Genomic DNA, 20597 nt, shown 5'->3' with positions numbered 1-20597 from the left:
CTGCTGCGGCCTCATCCCGCCCCTCCCCTCCCCTCCGTTGAGGGCGGCGGGCGGTGCCGGCAGCGGGCTTCCACCGGGCATGGGCACCGTGCGCGGAGCACCCCGGCTCAGGCTGGAGCTCGGGGGACGCTTGAGGCCAGCACGGGGCCCGGGCCCCCTCGGGCCGTGCCGGTAACAGTGGGGTTGGTGCCCGCGGGCCATGGAAGAGCCTGGGCCCCCCGGCGGGCTCAGCCGGGACCAAGGTAAGGGGGCAGAGGAAAGAGGCTGTGACCATCCCTGTGGGGTCTTCAGGCTGGAGTTGTCCATTGGTGACCCACTGACCCTTAGGAGCAGTGCTTGACCACCTCCCCACAGGGCCCCTGGGATCATGGGCTACTGACCCCATTTCCCACCAGCAGCTGCACACCCCTCAGCCTGCTCAGACCTGGTGGCCCGGGGGTCTGTCCTGATTGCCTAGACCCCTGGCCCTGCATAAGCCAAGCCACTCTGTTCCTTCGGAAACTCTCCACGGCTCCAACGTTCAGGCCCCCGCGGTCGAGCTGACCAAGAGCCTGGTTTTAGACACCATGTGATCCCTGTGCTGACCTCTCGCTGAGAGACGGTCCCCCCTACAGAGGTCCAGACAGTCCCGGTGGGTGGCAGGAGGAGGTGCCCCCCAGCAGTGCTGACACAGCTCCCTGACCTCCAGCCTGCCCCCAGCATACACCTACTGCCCGGAGGGGGCAGGTTTGGAGATGCTGGGGTGGGTGGGCGCTGGGGGCTCTTTTGGTGCACCCCACCCCGCCCCCTCCTCCAGCCAGGTGGAGGTGGCCCCGAGCTTCAGTCAGCACCACGGACAGGGCGGTTGTTTGTGGTCTGGCCAGGCAGTCCCTGGCACGCTGGGTTGGAGATTTCCTGTTCAGATCTGTCACACTTCCTGACCTGGGAGCTGGGCATTGCCCCAGCAAACAGTGTGGAACAGCTGGCTGGCAGGAGCCCTGGGGGCTGCCTGCAGCAGGGAGCCTGTGAGGGAGAAGGGGTGGTCCACGGGGCTGCCCGAGCAGAGCGGGCATCTTCAGTGCTGGGTCTAGGCCAGGGCTGGGGAGAGGCTGAGAGTGAACGGGGCTGGTGGCTGGGCCTGCAGCAGGAGTGGCTTGGCCATCAGCAGCAAGAACTTCCTGGTGAAGGGCTGGGTTTCCAAGGAGGAGGGGGCTTGCCTTCTCGAGATTTGCTTGGATCCCGGTTGTTCTGGACCCGACTTGCTTTGCCCTCTGATTGGCGTGGATGCCGGGGAGGGGATGGGGAGCCTTGGAGAGCATGTCGGGGAGCATGCAGCAGACTGGGGACGGGCCCCTGGGTGGGTCCTTCGATGAGCTGTGTTACCTTGCTCAGGGAACCCACCCTCCCTAAGCCTACATGGCCTCCACAGGGCAGCTGTGAGCATTCGAAGCGAGTGTGTCTGCAAAGTGCCTGTACCCTTGTGGCCGCCTGTCTCCTCCTCTCCTCCTGTCCCGCCTGTCTCCTCCTGGCTGAGATGCTCTTTACGAGTGGAGGACACTGTGGCCGGTGTAGACAGGGCTGCCAGTGTAGATGGGGCTGCATGTGCAGCCAGTCCACTCAGCCCTTGTAGGACTGAATGGGTGTTTGTGTTGCTCCAGGTACACCCCAGGACAGGGCAGGACCCCCATGGGTGGGCTGGCCCTGAGGAGGGCCAGGCTCAGCGTGTTCCTGCCTGTCTGGCCTGTAGGGAGCTCCACGAAGCTGATGCCCTGGGCTGGCCACTGGGCTTGGGATGCCACCTACTGACCAGGCAAGGGCTGGCTGCTGCCAGGTGGCCCCAAGGCCCCAGGTTCCAAAGAGACCCGAGGTGCCTGGGGTCTGCAGCTGGTGGGGGGAGAGCTCTGGTCTTAGAAGGGTAGGGGGGCGGCCGCCAGCAGCAGTGGCTGTGAGCCCACCCTCCATGCCTCCGTCCTCTGGCGGGGGCTCGGCTGGCACAGGGAGGTGTCACAGCGGTGTGGCCTTCCGTCTCCACGTGCAGCGAGAACAGAGCAGATGGGCTGGTGTCCCAGGTCCGGCCTCCATCTGCACAGCTAAGAGCTGGTGACGAAGGTTTCCCAGCTCCTGGCACCTTCTCCTGGAGAGCCGTGGGCCAGCCCCTGCCCGGGCAGTGCCCTCTCCTGGGCAGGGCGGGTGGTGCAGGGGCTGCTCTGGGGCTGAGCCTGGCGGCTGCACGTTCCCTGCGGGTTGGCTGGGGGAGGGCCTAGGAGGGGGATGAGCAATCAGATGCGCTTGTTTCTTCCTGGGATTGTGCTGTCAGTGCCGCGCATGTGGGCTCCTGCCAGCTGGACGGACTTCCTGTGTGCGGAGGGTGGGTGGGCATGGACCTCCTGCTGGGGTGGGGGAGGGGGCAGTGGACACCCTTCCCAGCATGGGATGTTTTCTCTGGCTCCTGGGAAGTCACCCACCTGGGCAGCCAAGGACATGGGGGTCCCCACCAGCCAGGTGAGGGTGGCAAGCTGGGACCTGCATGGTTGACGGTCACAGGAGAGAGAAGCTTGCTTGGGTCCTCTGGAGCCCCTCCAGCTCTGCCCCAGAGGGGGAACCCAGAGGGGGCCTGAGGGAAGCACTGTCAGCAGACAGGTCCTTAGGCACCAGGATGGAGCCCCAACTTGGGGACATTGAACTGCACTGTCCGCAGTGGGCCCAGGGGAGCTGTCCCAATCTCACATTGCCCAGACCCTGGGCCCTGCGTCCGCCCAGCTGCCCTATTTCCTTCTGAAACTCTCCACGGCTCCGATGTTCAGCCCCTGTGACTGAGCTGACCAAAGGCTGGGTTTTGGGGAGCCCAATTCTCAGAGGCAGCCCCTGTGCCCCTCCTGGAGTAGCTCAGTGGGTGGCAGGTGGGGGACCAACCCTGAAGGGCAGGAGGCAGAGATGGGCAGCTGGCCCAGCCCCCAGGGCTGATGTGAGCAGGGTAGGAGTTGGACAGAGCCTGGGCGAGAAACTTTAGACAGTCAAACTTGGAAGGCCAGCCCGTTTCCGGAGCTTCCTCTCTGTCCAAGGCTTGCGGTGGCGGACGGAGCGGCCAGCGCCCAGGGCCTGGCCGCGTGGGCTCAGCCTTCTTCTATTTCCTCGTCTCCCCATGGCGCTGTGCCCGCTCTGCCCAGTGGCCACTCGGCCCTGCCAGCTGCTGTCCTCCTTCCCCCAAGGCCTGGGCTCTGGGGGTGTGTTCAGGGGGCAGGCTGGCCCTGCCCACTGGGCGGCCAACTCAGGACCCTCCCCTTGGAGCTGCAGCCCCCTGCCCCTCCCTCGATGGGAGCTGCCTCTCCTTCCCACAGGCAGGCTGGGCTCCATCTGGTGACTTTTCAGGAAATGGCCCCCACCCTCTAGCGGCTGCCTGGAGCCTCGCTCCCTCTCCAGCTGCTCCAGGGGGTCTGTGCAGTGGCTTGAGGGCGAGGCCCTGTCCCCAAGAGCCCCAGGCCAGGTGGATACATGTCCGCTTGGCCTGCAGGTCCTGCTCAGTGAGGAGGCAGTGAGGCCTTGGGGAAACGAGTGGCTGATGCAGGGACAGGAGCCTGGGGCGCGTGAATGGGTGCCTGTGGCACAGGAAGCTGTGAAATGGGCTGTTAACAGAGCCCTCTCCTGCAGAGCTGTCGAGGGTGATTGATGTCCCACTGTGAGCTGGGCTGCGCACGCCACCAGCTGGGGATGGCCAGGGACGGTAGGGGACAGAAAGGGGAGCCCAGCCTGGGAAGGACCCTTCCTAAGGGTTGGACACAACCCTGGCTGGTCACGAGGAGGCCCTGGCTCTGCTGGGCAGCCAAAGGAATGCCTGATGCCGGGTGCCCAGCAGGCTGGCTGGGAGCCAGCGTGGAGGGGCCCGGTTTGGGCAGGAGCCTGGGGACCACCTGCACCAGAAGGGGCATTTCTGAGGGGAGGTGCTCGGCATTGCACACCCCCGGCCTGATCACTCGCTGCCACTGCTGGCTGCTTGGAATGTCCAGTGGCTGCGAGCTCCTGATGTCAGACACCGTCCTGTGCCGGGTGTCAGGACAGTAGGAAGGTCCCCACTGGCCCTTCCTTTGGGCCTGATGGGGACCAGATCCCTCTGGCAGGAGCTGGTGCCACCAGCTGGGGATGGGCCAGGCTGCTGCTGAGTCCCCTGCCCGGCAGTCCAGGACCTGGCTGGACGAGTCCCCAGGGATCCCTGGGGTAGGTGGAAGGTGGAGGCTCAGGCCTAGGGACAGTTTGGTCCGTGTGTCAGTTAGAGCATGGCTGGCCATTTCGTGTGTGTTCCCAGCCACCAGGATGTGTGCTGTCCCTGGCTCCTGCAGGCGTCTGAGTGCACAGACTGGAGGGGAGGGGCCAGAGGCCACGGAAGTAGGCTGGCCATTTCGTGTGTGTTCCCAGCCACCAGGATGTGTGCTGTCCCTGGCTCCTGCAGGGGTCTGAGTGCACAGACTGGAGGGGAGGGGCCAGAGGCCACGGAAGTGGGCAGAACAAAGTCTGGCCGGCCCATCCTCAGGGCCCCTCTGGCCTTCCTCACTGCTGGACCAGGCGATGCCATGGAGTCAGGCCTCCCACCCCCTGAACTCTCACCAGTCCCACTGCAAGCCGCAGCCACCGGCCCTGCGGACAGGGCACTGCTGGAGGAAACGGTGTATCCGACCAGCAGAGCATCGTGCCCTGCGGTTCCCTCCCCAGCCCTTCCCCAGGCCTGTCTGGGGCCGGCCCCAGGTGCTGGCCTAGGCCCGTGAGCCCCAGTCTGTGCAGTGGCCACTGGCTCCTGTGCCCCCAGCACCAGGTGTGGCTCCCGGGAGTCCTGCCTGGGGAGGACTGAGGAAGCCGACTCACATTCCTGATAAAATAAAAATAGTTGGGGAGGAGGCGCCCAGACATGCGGGGGGGACGAGTGCTTCTCTCAGACGTTTAAATAATCTCCGCCATATGTGTGTGGGCCCGTCCCTCCCTCCTGTGCTAGCAGGGCCAGGGACGGGCTGATCCCCGGGGCTGGGCAGGGGCTGCCGCCTCCTTCCTCCTCTCCACCCCAAGCCCGACCTGAGCGCGCACGGCCTGCTGGGCTGGCCCACAGGAGACACAGCGCGGGACAAAGACCTCAGGCCACCGGGGGGCAGGCAGCGGCTGAGGACCCCGGGGGGCTGTAGAAGGGACAGGGTGGGGAAGGGCTGGACGAGTCAGGCCCTGGATGTCCCACTGCTGCTGACCGTTCTAGGAAGGGTGGACATGGGGAGGAACCGTTTGAAGGTCCTCCAGAAAGAAGTGTTAGAAGGGGAAGGGGCTTCGAGGCTGCGCCGGGCCGGCAGGTGGGGCAGAGCCAGTTCCACACAGGGAGGTGGGAGATGTGTCCCCTGCGCCTGGGCCCCGCACATGCCTGAGCAAGGGGGTTGCATCCAGGTGCGGGGGGCGGGGGCTGAGGCTCCCGCAGGTGCCCGTCCGTGTGTGCACACACCAGAAGCCTGTGGGTGTGATTTGTGAGTTTTGTTGGAAGATTCATTGATTTTCCAGCCTTCCCAGGGGAGAGGTGGAGACGCTGAGCTGTTGTTGGCCACGTGTTGAGCAGCCGCAAGGCCCGTGTTGCCTCCTGCGTTAGGACAAGATCGATCTCCGCCGTAAAAACAGAATTAAACCAACGCTGCCCTGGCTTCCTATGGCGTGGGATTTTCCTCCTTTAAACAGCAGCTGCTGCCTGTGCAGAGCTTGGGGAAGGAGGGAAGGGCTGCAGGAGCACACCTTTACATGACAGGGAAACTGAGGCACCGAGACAGGGAGGACCACCCCAGGGCCAGGTGGTCAGGGTCAGTGGTGCAGCCACGTGCCATGCAGGGGCTGAGCAGAGGAGGACCTTGGCACCGTCCTCTGGCATCTCAGTGTGGGGCCTGAGGCCCATCTCCCCAGCGGGGTTGTGGCTGCAGTCCGTCTGTCCTGGTGCATGTGTGCACCAGGCTCCTCTAGGGCCAGCGCTGGAGCTGGCTGAGCCCTGGAAAGCTGGAGCCGCCACCTCCGCACAGCAGGCTTGGTGGCCTCTGTCTGCTGTCCCGTCCACTCCTTGCTCACACTTGTCCTGCTGGGTGCTGGGTCTCAGCCGTGCAGGGATGGAGCAGCAAGTGGCACCGCGAGGTCCCTGCCTCAGTAGTGCCCTGGGGTGCAGGGATCCAAGGGCCTAGAAGGAGTAACGCGGGTCATGGACCCAGCAGGGGTGCCGCTGGTGTGTGCGGGGCGTGGTGCATGACGAGGGCCCAGCCTCCACCCCACTGAGCCCCTGCAGGGCCACCTGTCGGGCTCCTGGCTCTGGCACTGTAGGAAGAGCTGGCAGCCGCACGTGTGGGGACCATGGCTGGGCCTGGGGCCTCCTGGGGTCCGCTGGGGCAGTGGGCGTCCGGGCCGGGGCAGGAAGGGCAAGCGCACCAGGGCTCTGGCAGTGGAGGGAGTTGGGGTGGGGCAACCCCCGAGTCCCCACCGTGACCTTGTCGGAGGGGGACACCCTCTGACCTCCAGGAGTTGGCCCTCAGGTGGGTCTGCTCTCGGGCAGCACCTGGGAAGGGTGTTTTCTCAGTCCCTGGACCTGCGCCCTGAGTGTGACTCAGGGAGTCCAGGGTGGGGCTGCTGGGTGGCCCTGTGTGGACGGGTGGAGGTCGGCTGGCACTGCCCGCCTTGTGGCTTTGAGGAGCTGGGGGGTAGGGGTGTTGGTCACCCCCAGCGTGTACTTGGCTCTTCTGTGTGCTGCTGCCCGCCCCTCTGTCAGGACTAGGGCTGGTGGCAGCTGAGATGGAAGTGGGGGGTGGGAGCTGAGCCCATGGTAGAAGAGGGGGCCTGCACCTCCTGGTTTGGGGTGGCCGAGCCGTCAGCATCTCGGGGGTCCAAGCCCCCAGTTGCACTCCCAGGGCCAGGCACTCCCCTGCAATGTCCTGCGGCCTGAGGCTCCCCTGGCTCCACTCAGCGGCTGCAGTTCTGTGTCCACCTGTCTCTTGCAGTGTCAGAGGTGGAGCGGGGAGTCACCTTGGTCCTCAGGGCAGTGGAGGGGTCACCTGCAGAGCCCTACATTGGGGTGGATTAGCTGGGCCTGCATCTGCCTGGTCAGCGGAGGATTACGGCCGGGGGCAGCTGAGGAGCGGTCAGGGAGTCCAGGCTGCAGGCACTCGGGCCCTGCACTGGGAGGGGCTGGAACCAGGCTCACTCAACCTGTACCCCCTCCCAGAACCCCTGCCCAGGCAGATGGGGCACCCAAGCCCCCCGCCAGCTGATGGCTGAGAGCTCGAGGGCAGGGCTGGCCAGCCCTGGGGGCTCTGAGGAGATGGTGGGAGGCAGGAACGCCCCCAGGTTGGGGCTAGACCCGGGGTAGGGACACAGCAGGTGTGTCCAGGGACAGGGAGGCTGCTGAAGGCAGTGGAGGAGAGTTCATCAGGCTGGGCCCAGGAGCCCGCGGACCCGTGGCACGGTGCCACGGAGGAACATCGCGTGGGATAGGGGTGGCAGCGTTACCCATGCCCACGGACAAGGGGTGCATGGCCCTGGACACAGAGGGTGCGGGCCATCCTGTCTCATCCAGCCTTGGGGTCCTTGATGGCCCCTGCGTCCCCAGTGCTTGAACCTGCCTCCTGGTCTCAGTCCTGTCCCGACGCTCTGTTGGGCTTCCGGCGCCCCCCCCCCACGGGTGGGCACACTGTCAGGGGCTCCTGAGGACTCCCAGGACTCTTGCCCCTTTCCTGTCCCAGCAGCTACTGGCTCCTTAATCCAATTCTGCGGCACAAAACGTGGGGCCATTTGCTGACACCCTCCAGCGAACAAACGAGCCAAGGCCTCCATGACCAAGGCTCCCAGCGGGCTCTGGGGTTTGGCTTTAGTGGATTGTGTGGGACCCGGCCGGGCAGGGTCAGCCTCAGACGCCTCTCGCTATCTCCTCACGGCCTGCACCCCCCGTCCTTGGACCCTGGTGGCTATGCCAGCCTGCCTGGCCGTGGCACCTCCACGTCCTGCGCTCTGTGGCCCCGGCTCCTCTCCTCTGTGCCGGAGAGAAGTGTGACTGTCCCGAGTACTTTCAACAGTCTCTCTGGAGCCAGTGCAGCCTGGGGAAGGCGGTCACTCCTCCTGGGCACAGGAGGAAACAGGCTGCCGGCGTTCACACGAGGCCTGCCCCTCCATGGTGCCCACAGTTTCCCCTGGGCCCCTGCTGTCCCTGCAGAGTCTGGGCAGGGTAGACCGGGGACCGTGGGCTTGGCTGGGCAACGAGTCCCCCATCTCTGTTGCTCCCCACTCCCCAGGGCTGCTCTGGTTGGTGTGGCCTCCACTGGGCCCCGCAGCCGGCTGGCTGGTGGGTGGGCAGGCGGGTCCTTGCTGGGCCCGGTCCCCTCCCCAGGTCAGGTGGCCTTCCTGAGGGGCTGCCCGTCCAGCCTCCCAGGCAAGACGCAGTGATGAGGTCGGCCCGGGCTTGGGCCACCTGCATGGTGCTGGCCCTTGGTGGGCGGTGGGGAAAGGTCAGGCTGGGCGCTGGGCCTTGGGATTGAGCTGCACAGTGCAGGGGCCTGGGCTGGGTGAGGGCGGCAGGGAGCTTCAGACCTGGGCTCAGGGGACACGGCCTCTGGCCCGTGCTGGGAGTTGCAGCTGAGAGGGGCCCAAGTGCCCTGGGTCCAGCCTGGTTCAGCTTCTGTGTCCAGCCGGGCTGGTGCTGGCCTGGGGACGAGATGCTGCTGCCGCTGCCGCCCCAGTTCCAGGCCCACACGCACCTGGACTGTGGGGATCCACTTGGAGGTCCCTGTAAGTAGCAGGGGCCTGTGAGGGTGACAGCAGGGGCTTCCAGGGCCCAGGCTCAGACGGACACCAGCCTTGGGCATCCAGCATGGGCAGGATGGTGGGGACCAACCCCACGCACGGCCGGGGGATGTACCGTGGGGGTGATCCCGTGAATGCCCTCAATCCCAGGCCCTTCAGCCATGTTCCTTGGGTCCCCAGGAGGGGCTGCCTGACTGTCTTGAGGTCATACCTCAGTCCCAAACATGGGTCTGGCAGCCTGGGGCCTCGGATGACACTGCTGCCTTCCGGGTCCCCTCCTGGTCCCCAGCTGGGAGTTCCCTTGGCCTAAATCCTCTGGCCAGCTGGGCTGGATGCTGCTTGGATTAGCACGGGGGATTGGCCGAGGCTCAGGCGGGGCGGAGGCTCTGCAGCTCCCCACAGCCCCGGGACAGGGCTTCTTCAGGACGTCTCGGTGGCCCTTGAGGGTGGGTAGGCTGGCTGGGGGCTGACTGGGACAGCCGCTGACGATCGGGCCAATGCCAGTGGGGCCTGGGAGCAGCCCTGAGGGGGCTTCAGGGGGCTCCGACAGTGGGGAGGAAGAGGCGGAAGAGAGAGGGAAGGGCCCGCGGAGCCCCGTGCCTGACAGCGCCTCCGTCTGACCTGCCGCTGGGGGGCTGTGACACCGGCCCTCCCTGGCCTCCGTGAGCGAGCTCCAGCCTCCGCCCAGCCATGTCCGACCCCCGGCCATCTACTGCCAGCCGGACCAAGGGAGTGGTGGCCTGCCTGGCGGAGGCGCTGCTCTGGGTTGGAGGGAGTGTGGCGATGTCTCCGGGGTGGCAGCTCGGCCCACTAGGTAAGAGGGTACAGGGAAGTGCCCTGGCTGAGGACTGGCCAGAGCCTGCCTGGCCGCCAGGCTATGGGACCGTGAGGGCTGTCCAGGTACCTTGGGAGGGTGGGGGCTGCTTCTGGAGGACGAGAGGCCCATGGTCTCCCATCCCAGCCCTGCACAAAGCTCTGTCCTCCCACCACCTCGGGCCTCCGTCTGGGGGTCACGTGGGTCCAGCAGCTGAGGCTGGCCCCACGCCTCAGCCCCTCCACCCTCCAGGGTCACTGAGTGTCCTGAAGACGTGGGTCTTGGAGGCTGAAACCCAGGTGGGAAGGGGGTTGGGGCAGGGTGGGGCCAGACACAGGGCGCTGGTTGGACGTGCTCCATGGGAGCTCAGGTGGCTCTGAAGCTTTCGCTGAGAGGGGTCCCTGGCACTTCGGGGGCAGGTGCCAGACACAGTGGCCCTTGGCCCTTAGAGGTGGGCAGAGGGCCCCTTGGTGCTGTGAGACCCTGGATTGGGGAGGAGGAGACTTGCTGGGTGGCTGATGGGAGGGTCGTGTGTGTGTCTCTGGGGGGCCATGGAAGGCCCCTGAAGTCAGGGCTGTTCTCCCCGCCAGGTCTCTGCTCCAGCAGGCAGACAGGGCCCCGTCCAGGCTGCCCCCTTCTGGAACCCTGTTGTAACCTCTGGGGCCTGTCCCTGTCCCCTGCGTCACCCCTTCCCCTCCATCCCTGCAGCCACACCTGTGTCCTCGCCTCCCTATGTCCCCGAGAGCCCAGCCTCTCTGTGCCACGGCCCTATGCCTGTGGCTCCCTTCTGCTCATGGTCAGATATTAGCTTCCTCCAAGAAGTCCTCCTGGGCTGGCACTGCCCGTGGTCCTCTGGGACACCCACCTGGGGGGTCCCTCATCATGCGGACCTCGATGGGTTTAGTCACTCTGTGCTTCCGCAGGCAGTGCCTTCTGGGTCCTGGGCTTTCTGTAAGCAGGTGTGCAGGGCCCGAGGCGGGTGGGCACTGACCTGGCCCTGGGTTGGACTCCCTGGAGCCTGCCGCCCCTTCCCCTGGGAACTGGGAGATGCTGGGAGATGCACAAGCTACAGACAGAAGGCCAAGTGGACAGAGGAGATGGGGGAGACAGGCAGGTGGCTCTGGGGAGGGTGCAGTTGTGGAGCTCAGATCCAGAGCTGGCTCCCCAGATCTGCGCCCTTGGGCGGGGCCTCCCTGTGGCCTCGGGGCGTGGGTGCCATCCTAGCTGTACGTGGGGAAAGGTGGCTTTCCTGTGGATGATGCCGTCTGTGGCAGGGGCTGGCAGCCAGGCTGGGCACAGGGTGGCTGCCTGCCCGAAGCACCATGCACCAGGCATGGGGTCTTCTATGCAGTGGCTCCTGAGGGCTGGCTCAGCCATCATGCCTCTGTCCCCTCAAGTTCTAGCCTTGGTTACTTTTAGCGCTTTCCAGGTCCTGCTCAGGTTATCAGTGGTTGCTTGGACAGGTCCAGATCGTGGGGGGTTGGACTGAGTGGGGAAGAGCAGGACCTTGTCTGGCACCTTGTAGGGCCCTCAGTCCCCAGGGCCATCAGGGGAGGGAGGCAGGGACCCGGATGTGTGACAAAGGTGTCCCTTGGCCAGCACCTGGGGTGGCAGCAGCCCACCAGGCCTGGTCTTGGCCCCATAGTGGGCAGGTGGGTGGTGGATGGTCGGGTTCTGTGTCTGCCCTGGGCACACGGGGTCCTGGGGTGGGTGGCAGGGACCAGGCTGCAGTGAGGGTCGTGTTGCCGAGAACTCACAGGCGTCCATGTCTGTCTCTCTCTGTGCCGGTCTGTCCGTCTGTATCCAGTGGAGCGATGTATGAGTGCCATGCAGGAGGGGACACAGATGGTCAAGCTCCGCGGCAGCTCCAAGGGCCTGGTCCGCTTCTACTACCTGGACGAGCACCGCTCCTGCATCCGCTGGCGGCCCTCGCGCAAGAACGAGAAGGCCAAGAGTGAGTGGGCAGCCCGGGGGCGCAGGGGGCAGGGGCACACGGGGGGGACCCTTCCAGAGCAGTCGCTGGGCAACTGAGGGGCAGGGAGACCCCGAGCCCTGGACGTCTCCAGCCTCAGCTGGCCGTAGACGTCTGCAGAGACCTCTGGACCTGGGGGTGGGGAGGGTCAGGGGCCCACAGCCCGCTGCCCTCCTGGCAGAGCTATCTAGGACTCAGGGGGACCGAATGGCCCCAGTGCTGTGCCAAATGCTGGGACGGGGTGAGGGGCAATCGGTCTAGCAGGGACTTGAGAGCTCCCTGTGAACAGAGTAAGACCCTGGCTGGGGCATGTTGCGGGTGGGCTGGGGTGCCAAGTGCTGGCCCGGGCAACCTGGCATGGGGGCACTTGGCATGGGGTGTGGAGGCTGCGGGGGCTGCCTGAGCTGGGAGGCTTTGTGCAGGGAGGACAGGTAGGGTTGCGGAAGGGAGGGAACCAGATGGTTCCCAGGGATCAGGTGGAGACGCTTGGGAGTCTTCCCAGTCCAGGAGAGGGACATTTCCGGTGGCTCTGCTGACAGGCAGGATCCAGGTGTACCAGGGTGGGGCCTCAGCCCAGTGGTTGCCAAGGATGCTGCCACCACAGGGCCCCAGGAGAGAGCCACACTGCAGGAGCCCCCGAGAGGGTGTCCTGGAGTGGGGGCTCCTGACCCCAGTAGTCAGCGTAGGAGCGGGGCAGGGACTGCCCTCTGGGCTGGGGGGGTGGAGCCACTTGGAAGCTGCCCAGTCAGGAGGAGCCCCAGCGCCCAGGCTGGAGCATCTGCTCTGTGCCAGGCACTGTTCCTGGTACTGGGCTTCCTGTGGGGACTTGGCAGATGTGGAGCTGGTGTTCTAGCCACGAGATGAGCAGTTCCACACGACGTGCTGAACCCTGTAGAAAATACAGAGGCTGGCAGCACGGAGTGGGTGGGTAGATGCGAGGTCAGGGAGGCCCCCTGGGGAAGGGGTGCTTGGGCAGAAACTGCAGGCTGGGACCTGAGGACACGGAACTAAGATGGGCCCTCCAGCCTCCCCCACCCTTGGCATGTGGGGAGACCCAGTTGGGTGCTTAGAGCCCACCCTGGACTTGGAGGGTCCCGGTGGGCTTCCCTGGACCACCAGCCCCTCCCAAGTCTGGGGGCCATATGCCCCCCACTGCCACGCACATGCCAGGGAACTAGATTCTCCTGAGCAGAGGCTCCATAGAGCCCTGGACACTGCGGCCAGTAATGACGCCCTTGGTGGAACCTGAGCTGGTGCACACTGAGCCAGGACCCCGCAAGCCGCTGGCTACCCGCTGCACCTCCGGCAACCCTCTGCTGTGCCAGAGCTCATCACGGGGCTGGCCGCGCTGGCAACCGCCTCTCTCAGAATGGGGAGAAGAGTTGGCCGGAGCTTGATGGAGGGAGTTGGTTGTTCCCAGCCGCCTCGCTCTGGGGACTCTGCTAAATGGGTTTGCCAACGGGGGAGGCAGCCCCTATCTCTTTGGGGGGCTTGTCTTCTTCAGATCCAGAGGGAGGTGGGAGAGGACCACAGGGTCAGAGCAGAACGGGGTGGGAGCCAAGCACGTTTACACGTTTACTTCTTGAAACCCGGCCTGCAGGGAGGGCCTGCTGTGTGGGTGGCCAGAGCACAGAGCTCCAGGCTGCGCTCCCCAGAGGCTGTGCTCCCCAGAGGCTGTGACCCGCCACCCTCCCCCGCGCCCGCAGTCTCCATCGACTCCATCCAGGAGGTGAGCGAGGGGCGGCAGTCAGAGATCTTCCAGCGCTACCCCGACAGCAGCTTCGACCCCAACTGCTGCTTCAGCATCTACCACGGCAGCCACCGTGAGTCCCTGGACCTGGTCTCCTCCAGTGGTGATGAGGCGCGTACCTGGGTCACGGGCCTGCGCTACCTCATGGCCGGCATCAGCGACGAGGACAGCCTGGCCCGCCGCCAGCGCACCAGGGACCAATATCCTTGGGTGCAGGGGGCGCGGACAGATCCCAGGGACAGACCCTCCATCGTCTCACCGGCCCTCGCCAGGGCGCACGTGGGAGCGGGGGAGGGGCACATGGGCTGGGGTCCCCCACTCCTCCCGCCCAGGTGGGATGGGGGGTGGGGTGGGGCTGGGCCTGTGGAGCTGCGTTGGCCCCTGACTCGGCCCCAAAGTGGTTGAAGCAGACATTTGACGAGGCCGACAAGAATGGGGACGGCAGCCTGAGCATCGGGGAGGTCCTGCAGCTGCTGCACAAGCTCAACGTGAACCTGCCCCGCCAGAGGGTGAAGCAGATGTTCAAGGTGAAGCCCGGGCCGGCCACGATGCTCGGCGTCCCCACCAGGGCTCCAGCCGGGGCCGCGCGGGGCTGCGGTGGTGCCTGGGCTGGAGGGGCCCGCGGGGTGGTCTGTGCAGCTGAGGAGAGGGCAGCATGACCAGCCCCGTGGAGCTGTGGAGGGGTGGGTGGTCAGGGGCCACTGGGACGCCACTCTGCGGCTGTGCTGGGCCTCTCTGCCAGCTCCCAGGGAAGGGGGCCAAGCACCAGGCAAGTGGACTGGCATTTGGGACAGGCGCCCACATGAAGCCACGTCCCCTTTCCAGCCCCCCGTGACCCCACAGGCTTAATGGGGTGCACCAGTCCTGCAGGCAGCAGCTCTCCTTACCTGCCCCATGCCGCCTCTGGCCCCAACCCCCTGGTGCTAGAAGTTATGAAAATGCATCCTTCAGCTGAGCCATGGCCTTTATTGTCTGTAATTAGTTTCTCTTTTTCCGGAACCCCTGCGGGCCGAGGAGAGGACTCTGCCCGTCAGCAGGTCCTGGTTTGGGGAGGGCAGAGCCTGAGCCAGCAAACCCAGCCCTGGGGCCTCATTGCTTTGCTGCAGCCAGAAAGAAGGTTCTGGGGGCGTGCGCACCAGGCCCCTGCACCCCCCGACACACGTGCATGCACACGCACGCATGCGCACATGCTCATGGCCTGGCAGCCCGCTGTGCCCGCATGATGGATGGGCAGTTGTGCCCCCTGGAGCACGTGGATCTGCACAAGTGAGGGTGGTGAGCAGGTGCTTGCTGAGGACTGGGGGCCATGGAGTCCCGCCAGAAGGCCCCGGTGGGGACGAAGCTCGTTGGCTCACACCTGCTCACCAGCACCCGCTTTTGCTGCCTGCCTGGGGCTGAGCCATGTCCACCACCACCCCAGCCTCTGGGGCAGCTCTGCGGTCGGTGGGCCCTTCCACAGCGGTGGGGCTGTGCCAGGACCTGGGCAACAGGGTGAGGTAGGATGTGGGGTCCCAAGCAGCCCTTGGAGGTGGGGGCACAAATGCGCCTCACTGGATCGGGCACGAGGTACAGGCTCCTGGGGCATGAAGGTCCCAACTCCAAGTCCTGGCTGGAAATGCTCCGTGGTAGGAGCTCCAGGAAACCCTTTTGTGAAGATGCACCTTTTGTGAGGACGCTGGGCCTGTGGGCACACAGCAGGCACCCGTGGTCCCTCTGGCCATGTCCAGCCAGATTGCCTAGGGGAAGCCCTGGGCAGCGAGAGAGACCCTGAGCCTGGGGCTGGCAGGTGTTGCTAAGTCCCAGGCCTGGCTCTGGAGAGGGTGGGGGACTGTTGCCCTGAATCCATGGCCTCAGACCCCAGACCCTGTGTGGCACAGACCTGGTGGCCTTTCTTCACAGTGGTCAGGCCAGCCCGAGATGGCCCTGGTCCCAAAGCACCCAGCCTCCCTGCCCATCTCTGCAGGGCTCTGGAGCTGAAGGAAGGAAAATGTGACCTCAAGCCACTGTGGGGAGCTGCTGGCTCCAGTGTGGGGAGCTGCTGGCTCCAGTGTGGGGTGACTCCGTGGGGCTCAGTTGTAGGGTGACCTTGTATGGCACACAGTAGGGCAGGGATGGGTCGGATGAGCAGGAGCCCAGTGAGATGTCCTGTTGCTCACAGAAATGACGGGGACAGAGGTGGACGAGGGTGGATGGGCTTGGGCTTCGGACTGATGAGGCGTGGGTGGGCCTGCATGACCCCTGTGGAAGCTGCAGGCGGCAGCGGGGGAGGGCTGTGGATGGGAACCAGAGGCCTCGTGTTGCAGGAAGCGGACACGGATGACCAGCAGGGAACCCTGGGCTTCGAGGAGTTCTGTGCCTTCTACAAGATGATGTCCACCCGCCGCGACCTCTACCTGCTCATGCTCACCTACAGCAGCCACAAGGACCACCTGGACGCTGCCGACCTGCAGCGCTTCCTGGAGGCAGAGCAGAAGGTGAGGGCTGGGCAGGAGCAGTGGGGCTGCAGTGTGGCCCCACCTTCCGCTCCTGTTCACAGTGTGCTGGGAGCCTGGGGACAGGGTGGTCACAGCCCGGCACCCAAGGCCCCCTGAATCAGCTTCAGATCCTGTGTTCCAGGGTGGTCCCCACAAGGGCTGCCAAGTGGATGGGGGAGTTTGCAGTTTCTCCTCCGAGGGCCTCTGAGCGGGTGGGTCCCACCTGCGGTGGTGAGCCCATGGATTGCCCATCGTCGCCGGCGCAGAGCCTCTCGTGGGCTGGGCTTCCGCGGCTCAGCCGTCCTGCGCTGTGTTCTTGCCGCAGGGCTCCGGGCCTGCTGCCCCCACTCTCCCACTTGTCCAGCAAAAGCCCAGATGCCTCCTGGTGCCAAGTGGGGCAAGCTACCCCCTTACCTTGACCTCAGGAAGTCCTGTCCATCCTTAGAGGCCAATTCCAAGGCCGAGTGCTCTCTGGGCACTGCCCTACTGACCAGGGACCTAGAGTCTAGAGGCTCAGGGATCTGGGCCCCTTGTCTGGACCTGGGCAGAGACCAGGTACCGCCTGCTCTGGTGGCAGGATGTGGAGATCCAGCCAAACCAGAGCCCCGTGGAGCCACCTCTCCTCTGCGAGGGGCTCAGATGGCATGTGGACCCACCCTTGGGGCTGGCAGGGCCCTCGTGAGAAGGACCAGCTTCCTGGAGCCCTCACAGATCCTCTTCAGGGAGGAGAGCAGGGATGCGGCAGTCTTGGGGCCAAAATGCCCCGGCCTGGGGCCTGCTCAGGGCTCCACCACTCTGCGCAGCCACCTGTGCGGAGTTGTCATGACGATGGACTATGGGCCACCGCCACCAAGCAGAGTGGGGGCTGGGAGGTGGGAACAGCAGGAGGAACAGCCTCGGGATCCCGGGCTGGGTTTGTGCGGGTTTTACACAGAACCTTCTACTATCGCCTTCGTGGTTGGTGCCCTGCCCCTGGAGGCCACCCCTGCCCTGGCCTGGCCTCCTCTGTAGTTCTGCTGGCGGGAACCCTGGGGGTCTTGCCCAGGCAGGAGAGGCTGGCACCAGCTTGGCTGGATCCACTGCCCAGGGGGACTCACTCCTGCTCAGCCACTGTGGGCGGAATCGCTATGAGGCTGTGGGGGACGTGGCCTGGACGGCGGGTCCTCTGTCCTGGCACTGGCCCACCCTTCCCTCCCTGACCTTTGCCCCAAGCTTTCTGGAACAGTGTCCTCTGGCAGGCGATCGGAGCCCTTGGCCAGGCGTCCCGGACTCTGGGCCTCCCTGGGCCTGCTGCCGGCTCTGTGCTCTGGCCCGTTTTGCCCACCTTCCCCCCAATTACCCCACCCCCGCCATGTTCCTGGGGACGTCCTGGAAGCCCCACCAGTGGGTCACTTGGCCTCTGACTCTTGGGGCATGGCTGGGCTGCGGTGTTCAGGTTTCCTGTGGGGTGACCATGCACGGACTCAGGCAGACAGCAGGAGGGTCTGAAGGAGGAGGAGATGTATGTCCTCACCCTCCTGCCGCTCCCCCCACATGGGCCTCTGCTCCACGCCAGGCCCACCCTGGACCACAGCTCTCAGGACCCTTTACATGGCAGTGGGGGGTGGCCCAGCCAAAGACACCTCCCCTGCTGTAAAAATCCTCAGTGAGAGCGAGCTATTCAAAGGACTTGTGACCTATTGGTAGTCCTGCTGGCCACTGAGTCCCAAGTCACGTGACACTGGAGGTGGCCAGTGGCCCTAGCCCTCAAGCATCTCCTCCTCTGTGGTCAGCACTGATGTAATCGGACACAGGGCAGGAGGCGGTGGCGACGGTGGGAGGATGGTGGGAGGACGGTGGGAGGACGGTGGGAGGACGGTGGGAGGATGGCGACAGGCCAGCCTGGGCTCATGCTCTGCTCTGGCCTAGATGATGGGTGTAACCCTCGAGAACTGCCGGGACATCATCGAGCAGTTCGAGCCCTGCCCAGAGAACAAGAGTAAGGGGGTGCTGGGCATTGACGGTGAGTGGGATGTGGCCCTCGGTCCAGTTGTCCTGGGACGCCAGGGGGGCACCGAGGGGGCAGCCCATGGGCCTGGACAGGTGGCCTGAGCAGGTGGCTTCATGTTCCATGTGGTCGTGAGATGAGGCCAGTGGTGGACTCGGGCCCTAGGGCTACCCCCAGGGGCTGACTCCCTCCCTGCCCCATGCCACCCTGCAGGCTTCACCAACTACACGAAGAGCCCCGCCGGTGACATCTTCAACCCCGAGCACCATGGCGTGCACCAGGACATGACGCAACCGCTGAGCCACTACTTCATCACCTCGTCCCACAACACCTACCTCGTGGGGGACCAGCTCATGTCCCAGTCGCGGGCAGACATGTATGCCTGGGTCCTGCAGGCCGGCTGCCGCTGCGTGGAGGGTAAGTGCTCCCGGGCCCAAGATGGGGGGCCCGTGGAGCTCACTGAGGGTCTCCGGGCAGGGGCCGGGAAAGCCTCTTCTGTGTCTGTCACTGGGCAAGAGGATGGACCCCTCGGGCTGGAGTCCACGGGCTCAGGCTGCCAGTGCTCACCGTGGCCGAGCCCCTGGGCCGACGCAGGCCTGCCTGTCCACAGTGGACTGCTGGGATGGGCCCGACGGGGAGCCCATCGTGCACCATGGCTACACTCTGACCTCCAAGATCCTCTTCAAAGATGTCATCGAGACGATCAACAAATATGCCTTCATCAAGAATGAGTGAGTGGCTGGGCCTGGGGGCTGCCCCAGGGAGGGGCTCCAGGCTCCTGCTCTTCCTGCCCCTCCCCGGCCCTTGCTGGTGGGCAGTGGCTGTAGGGGCCAAGGGGCTGGTTTAATTTCGGTGTCTGTCACTGAGGAGAAAGGGGCAGGGGGGCTCAGGTCTGGGGAGAGGGAAGGTGGCAGGTGCGGGAGTGGAGAGCCAGTCAGGCCCAGGGCACAGGGCATGTGGGCCAGCAGCCCATCCACACGCACCAGGTGGCAAGCCCCAGCGTCAGCAGCAGCAGCTCCCACACCGATCACCCACAAGTAGCTGCTCCGTGTCCAGACTTAATTTGCTGTCACTCAGTTTGCTGTGGCTACAGATGCCGTTGAAGAAAGTCCAATTTAGTTTCTGGAAATAGAGACCACTTCCCTCCTCTGCTGAAGTTACCTTTGGGTCTTGGCTAAACAGGCTCTCAGGCAGAAGAAGGGGACAATCAAATGAAGGGGCAAAGCAGAATCAAGATTGACTTGGGGGACAGAAAGAGAGGGGCCCCTCCCGGGAAAGCAGGCCCCTAGGCTCTGTCTCAGGCCATGAGAAGGAGAGTGGCCATGGGGCCTCTGCAGGGTGGCCGGCCGCTGGGATTGCAGGTGGGGACACACAGGTCTCCTTAGCTGCTGAGGAGCTGGGGTCTGCTGGGGTCTCAGAGCAGGGCTCCCACATTTAGCGTAATCTTGGCTGGTACCACATTCTTCCTGAGGCCCTGGCCGATCACAGGACTTGCCTGTCTCTTGATCTGGTTCATGCCCTCTTGGTTGGTTTACCTATTTTCTAAAAGGATCATGGTTGCCTTTTGGTAAAAATCCAAGTAAAATGTGCACATGGCTAAAAATAAATAATAATGCTGAAGAGCATATAATGAGAAGTCCCATGCTGCCCCCCGAGTCTGCACTGTGTAGGTGATAACCACGTTCTGCCAGATGGTGTATGCCAGGCTCCTTCTTTATGGGGCCAATGCCAGGACCCCAGGGCTATTCAAAGGATAGTCTCTTCAGTATTGAGGTCAAAAGGATTATATTTCTCACAATCTACCCATTGCTCCATGTTGCAACTCTGTGCAGTCCGTGTCCTTTTTAAACCATCACCTTTTCAAACGTTTCCTTTTGTTTTCCTGGAGTTCCTAGTTGCCTTTGCTTTTTCTTATTGGGGAAGCTCGTGCCTTCCTTACCTTTCCCTAAGATCTCCCAGCTCCTTTCCCACCCTCTGAATTACTTCACAGTTGTTGGTGGGCCACCACCTGAAGCAGCTGGCAGCCCCACCTATCCTGGTTTCTGGTGAAGACCCCTCTTCATTCAATGGTACAGGTGACCTGGGCTCCTACAGAGGTGGAGCCTGGCCCTCCCCTGGGGCCCTGGCCTCACCCTCTCCTCCCACATTGGGGCCACAGGTACCCAGTGATCCTGTCCATTGAGAACCACTGTAGTGTCATCCAGCAGAAGAAGATGGCCCAATATCTGACTGACATCCTTGGGGACAAGCTGGACCTGTCATCGGTGAGCAGTGAGGATGCCACCATGCTTCCTTCTCCCCAGATGCTCAAGGGCAAGATCCTGGTGAAGGTGAGCCCCTGCCCCTCCTGGGGATAGCATTGTGCCAGGCTGTGACCTGGGGCAGGGCGCTGCTGCAGACAGGTTGGGGCATCATGCCGTCTGGGGGAGACCCAGCCTCAGTCTCCCCATGGGGGCTGTGGCGTGTTCCTTTTCCACATGGCTGCTGCTGCAAGGAACCGACAGGCCTGGACCGCCCCCGCCCATGCCCTGAGATTCCAAAAGCAAGCTGGGAAAAGACCCTGCACCTTGCCGGCTGCTGCTTGTGGGAAGACTTCCGGTACTTCCTTCAGGGCCTCTCCCACCATCCGTCTCCTCCCCCAGGGGAAGAAGCTCCCGGCCAGCATCAGCGAAGATGCGGAGGAGGGAGAGGTGTCCGACGAGGACAGTGCCGATGAGATTGATGACGACTGCAAGCTGCTCAACGGGGATGTGAGTGGGGCTGGGACAGGGACATGGGACAGCAGTGCAGGGGGGTCTGCAAAGCCCCGGGGCCTGTGGGGCCCCTGCTGCCTA

General features: G+C 64.5%; 1 protein-coding gene across 1 annotated transcript in view; it reads left to right on the top strand.

Annotated features, from left to right (window-relative positions):
- The first annotated feature begins 179 nt into the window (after positions 1 to 179).
- Positions 180 to 20597, top strand: part of PLCH2 (phospholipase C, eta 2) — a 36449-nt gene continuing 16031 nt past the window's right edge. The window contains exons 1-10 of the mRNA XM_008577344.1: positions 180 to 242; positions 11388 to 11534; positions 13259 to 13502; positions 13700 to 13829; positions 15606 to 15776; positions 17685 to 17778; positions 17977 to 18180; positions 18374 to 18494; positions 19922 to 20093; positions 20406 to 20513. Of these exons, the coding sequence (XP_008575566.1) occupies positions 200 to 242; positions 11388 to 11534; positions 13259 to 13502; positions 13700 to 13829; positions 15606 to 15776; positions 17685 to 17778; positions 17977 to 18180; positions 18374 to 18494; positions 19922 to 20093; positions 20406 to 20513 (1434 nt within the window). The 5' untranslated portion in view covers positions 180 to 199. The remainder of the gene's footprint in view (positions 243 to 11387; positions 11535 to 13258; positions 13503 to 13699; positions 13830 to 15605; positions 15777 to 17684; positions 17779 to 17976; positions 18181 to 18373; positions 18495 to 19921; positions 20094 to 20405; positions 20514 to 20597) is intronic.

The sequence above is a fragment of the Galeopterus variegatus genome, unplaced genomic scaffold (genome assembly GCF_000696425.1).
Source record: "Galeopterus variegatus unplaced genomic scaffold, G_variegatus-3.0.2 Scaffold1497, whole genome shotgun sequence".
NCBI lineage: Eukaryota > Metazoa > Chordata > Mammalia > Dermoptera > Cynocephalidae > Galeopterus > Galeopterus variegatus.
This window is presented reverse-complemented; position numbering and strand designations above follow the sequence as displayed.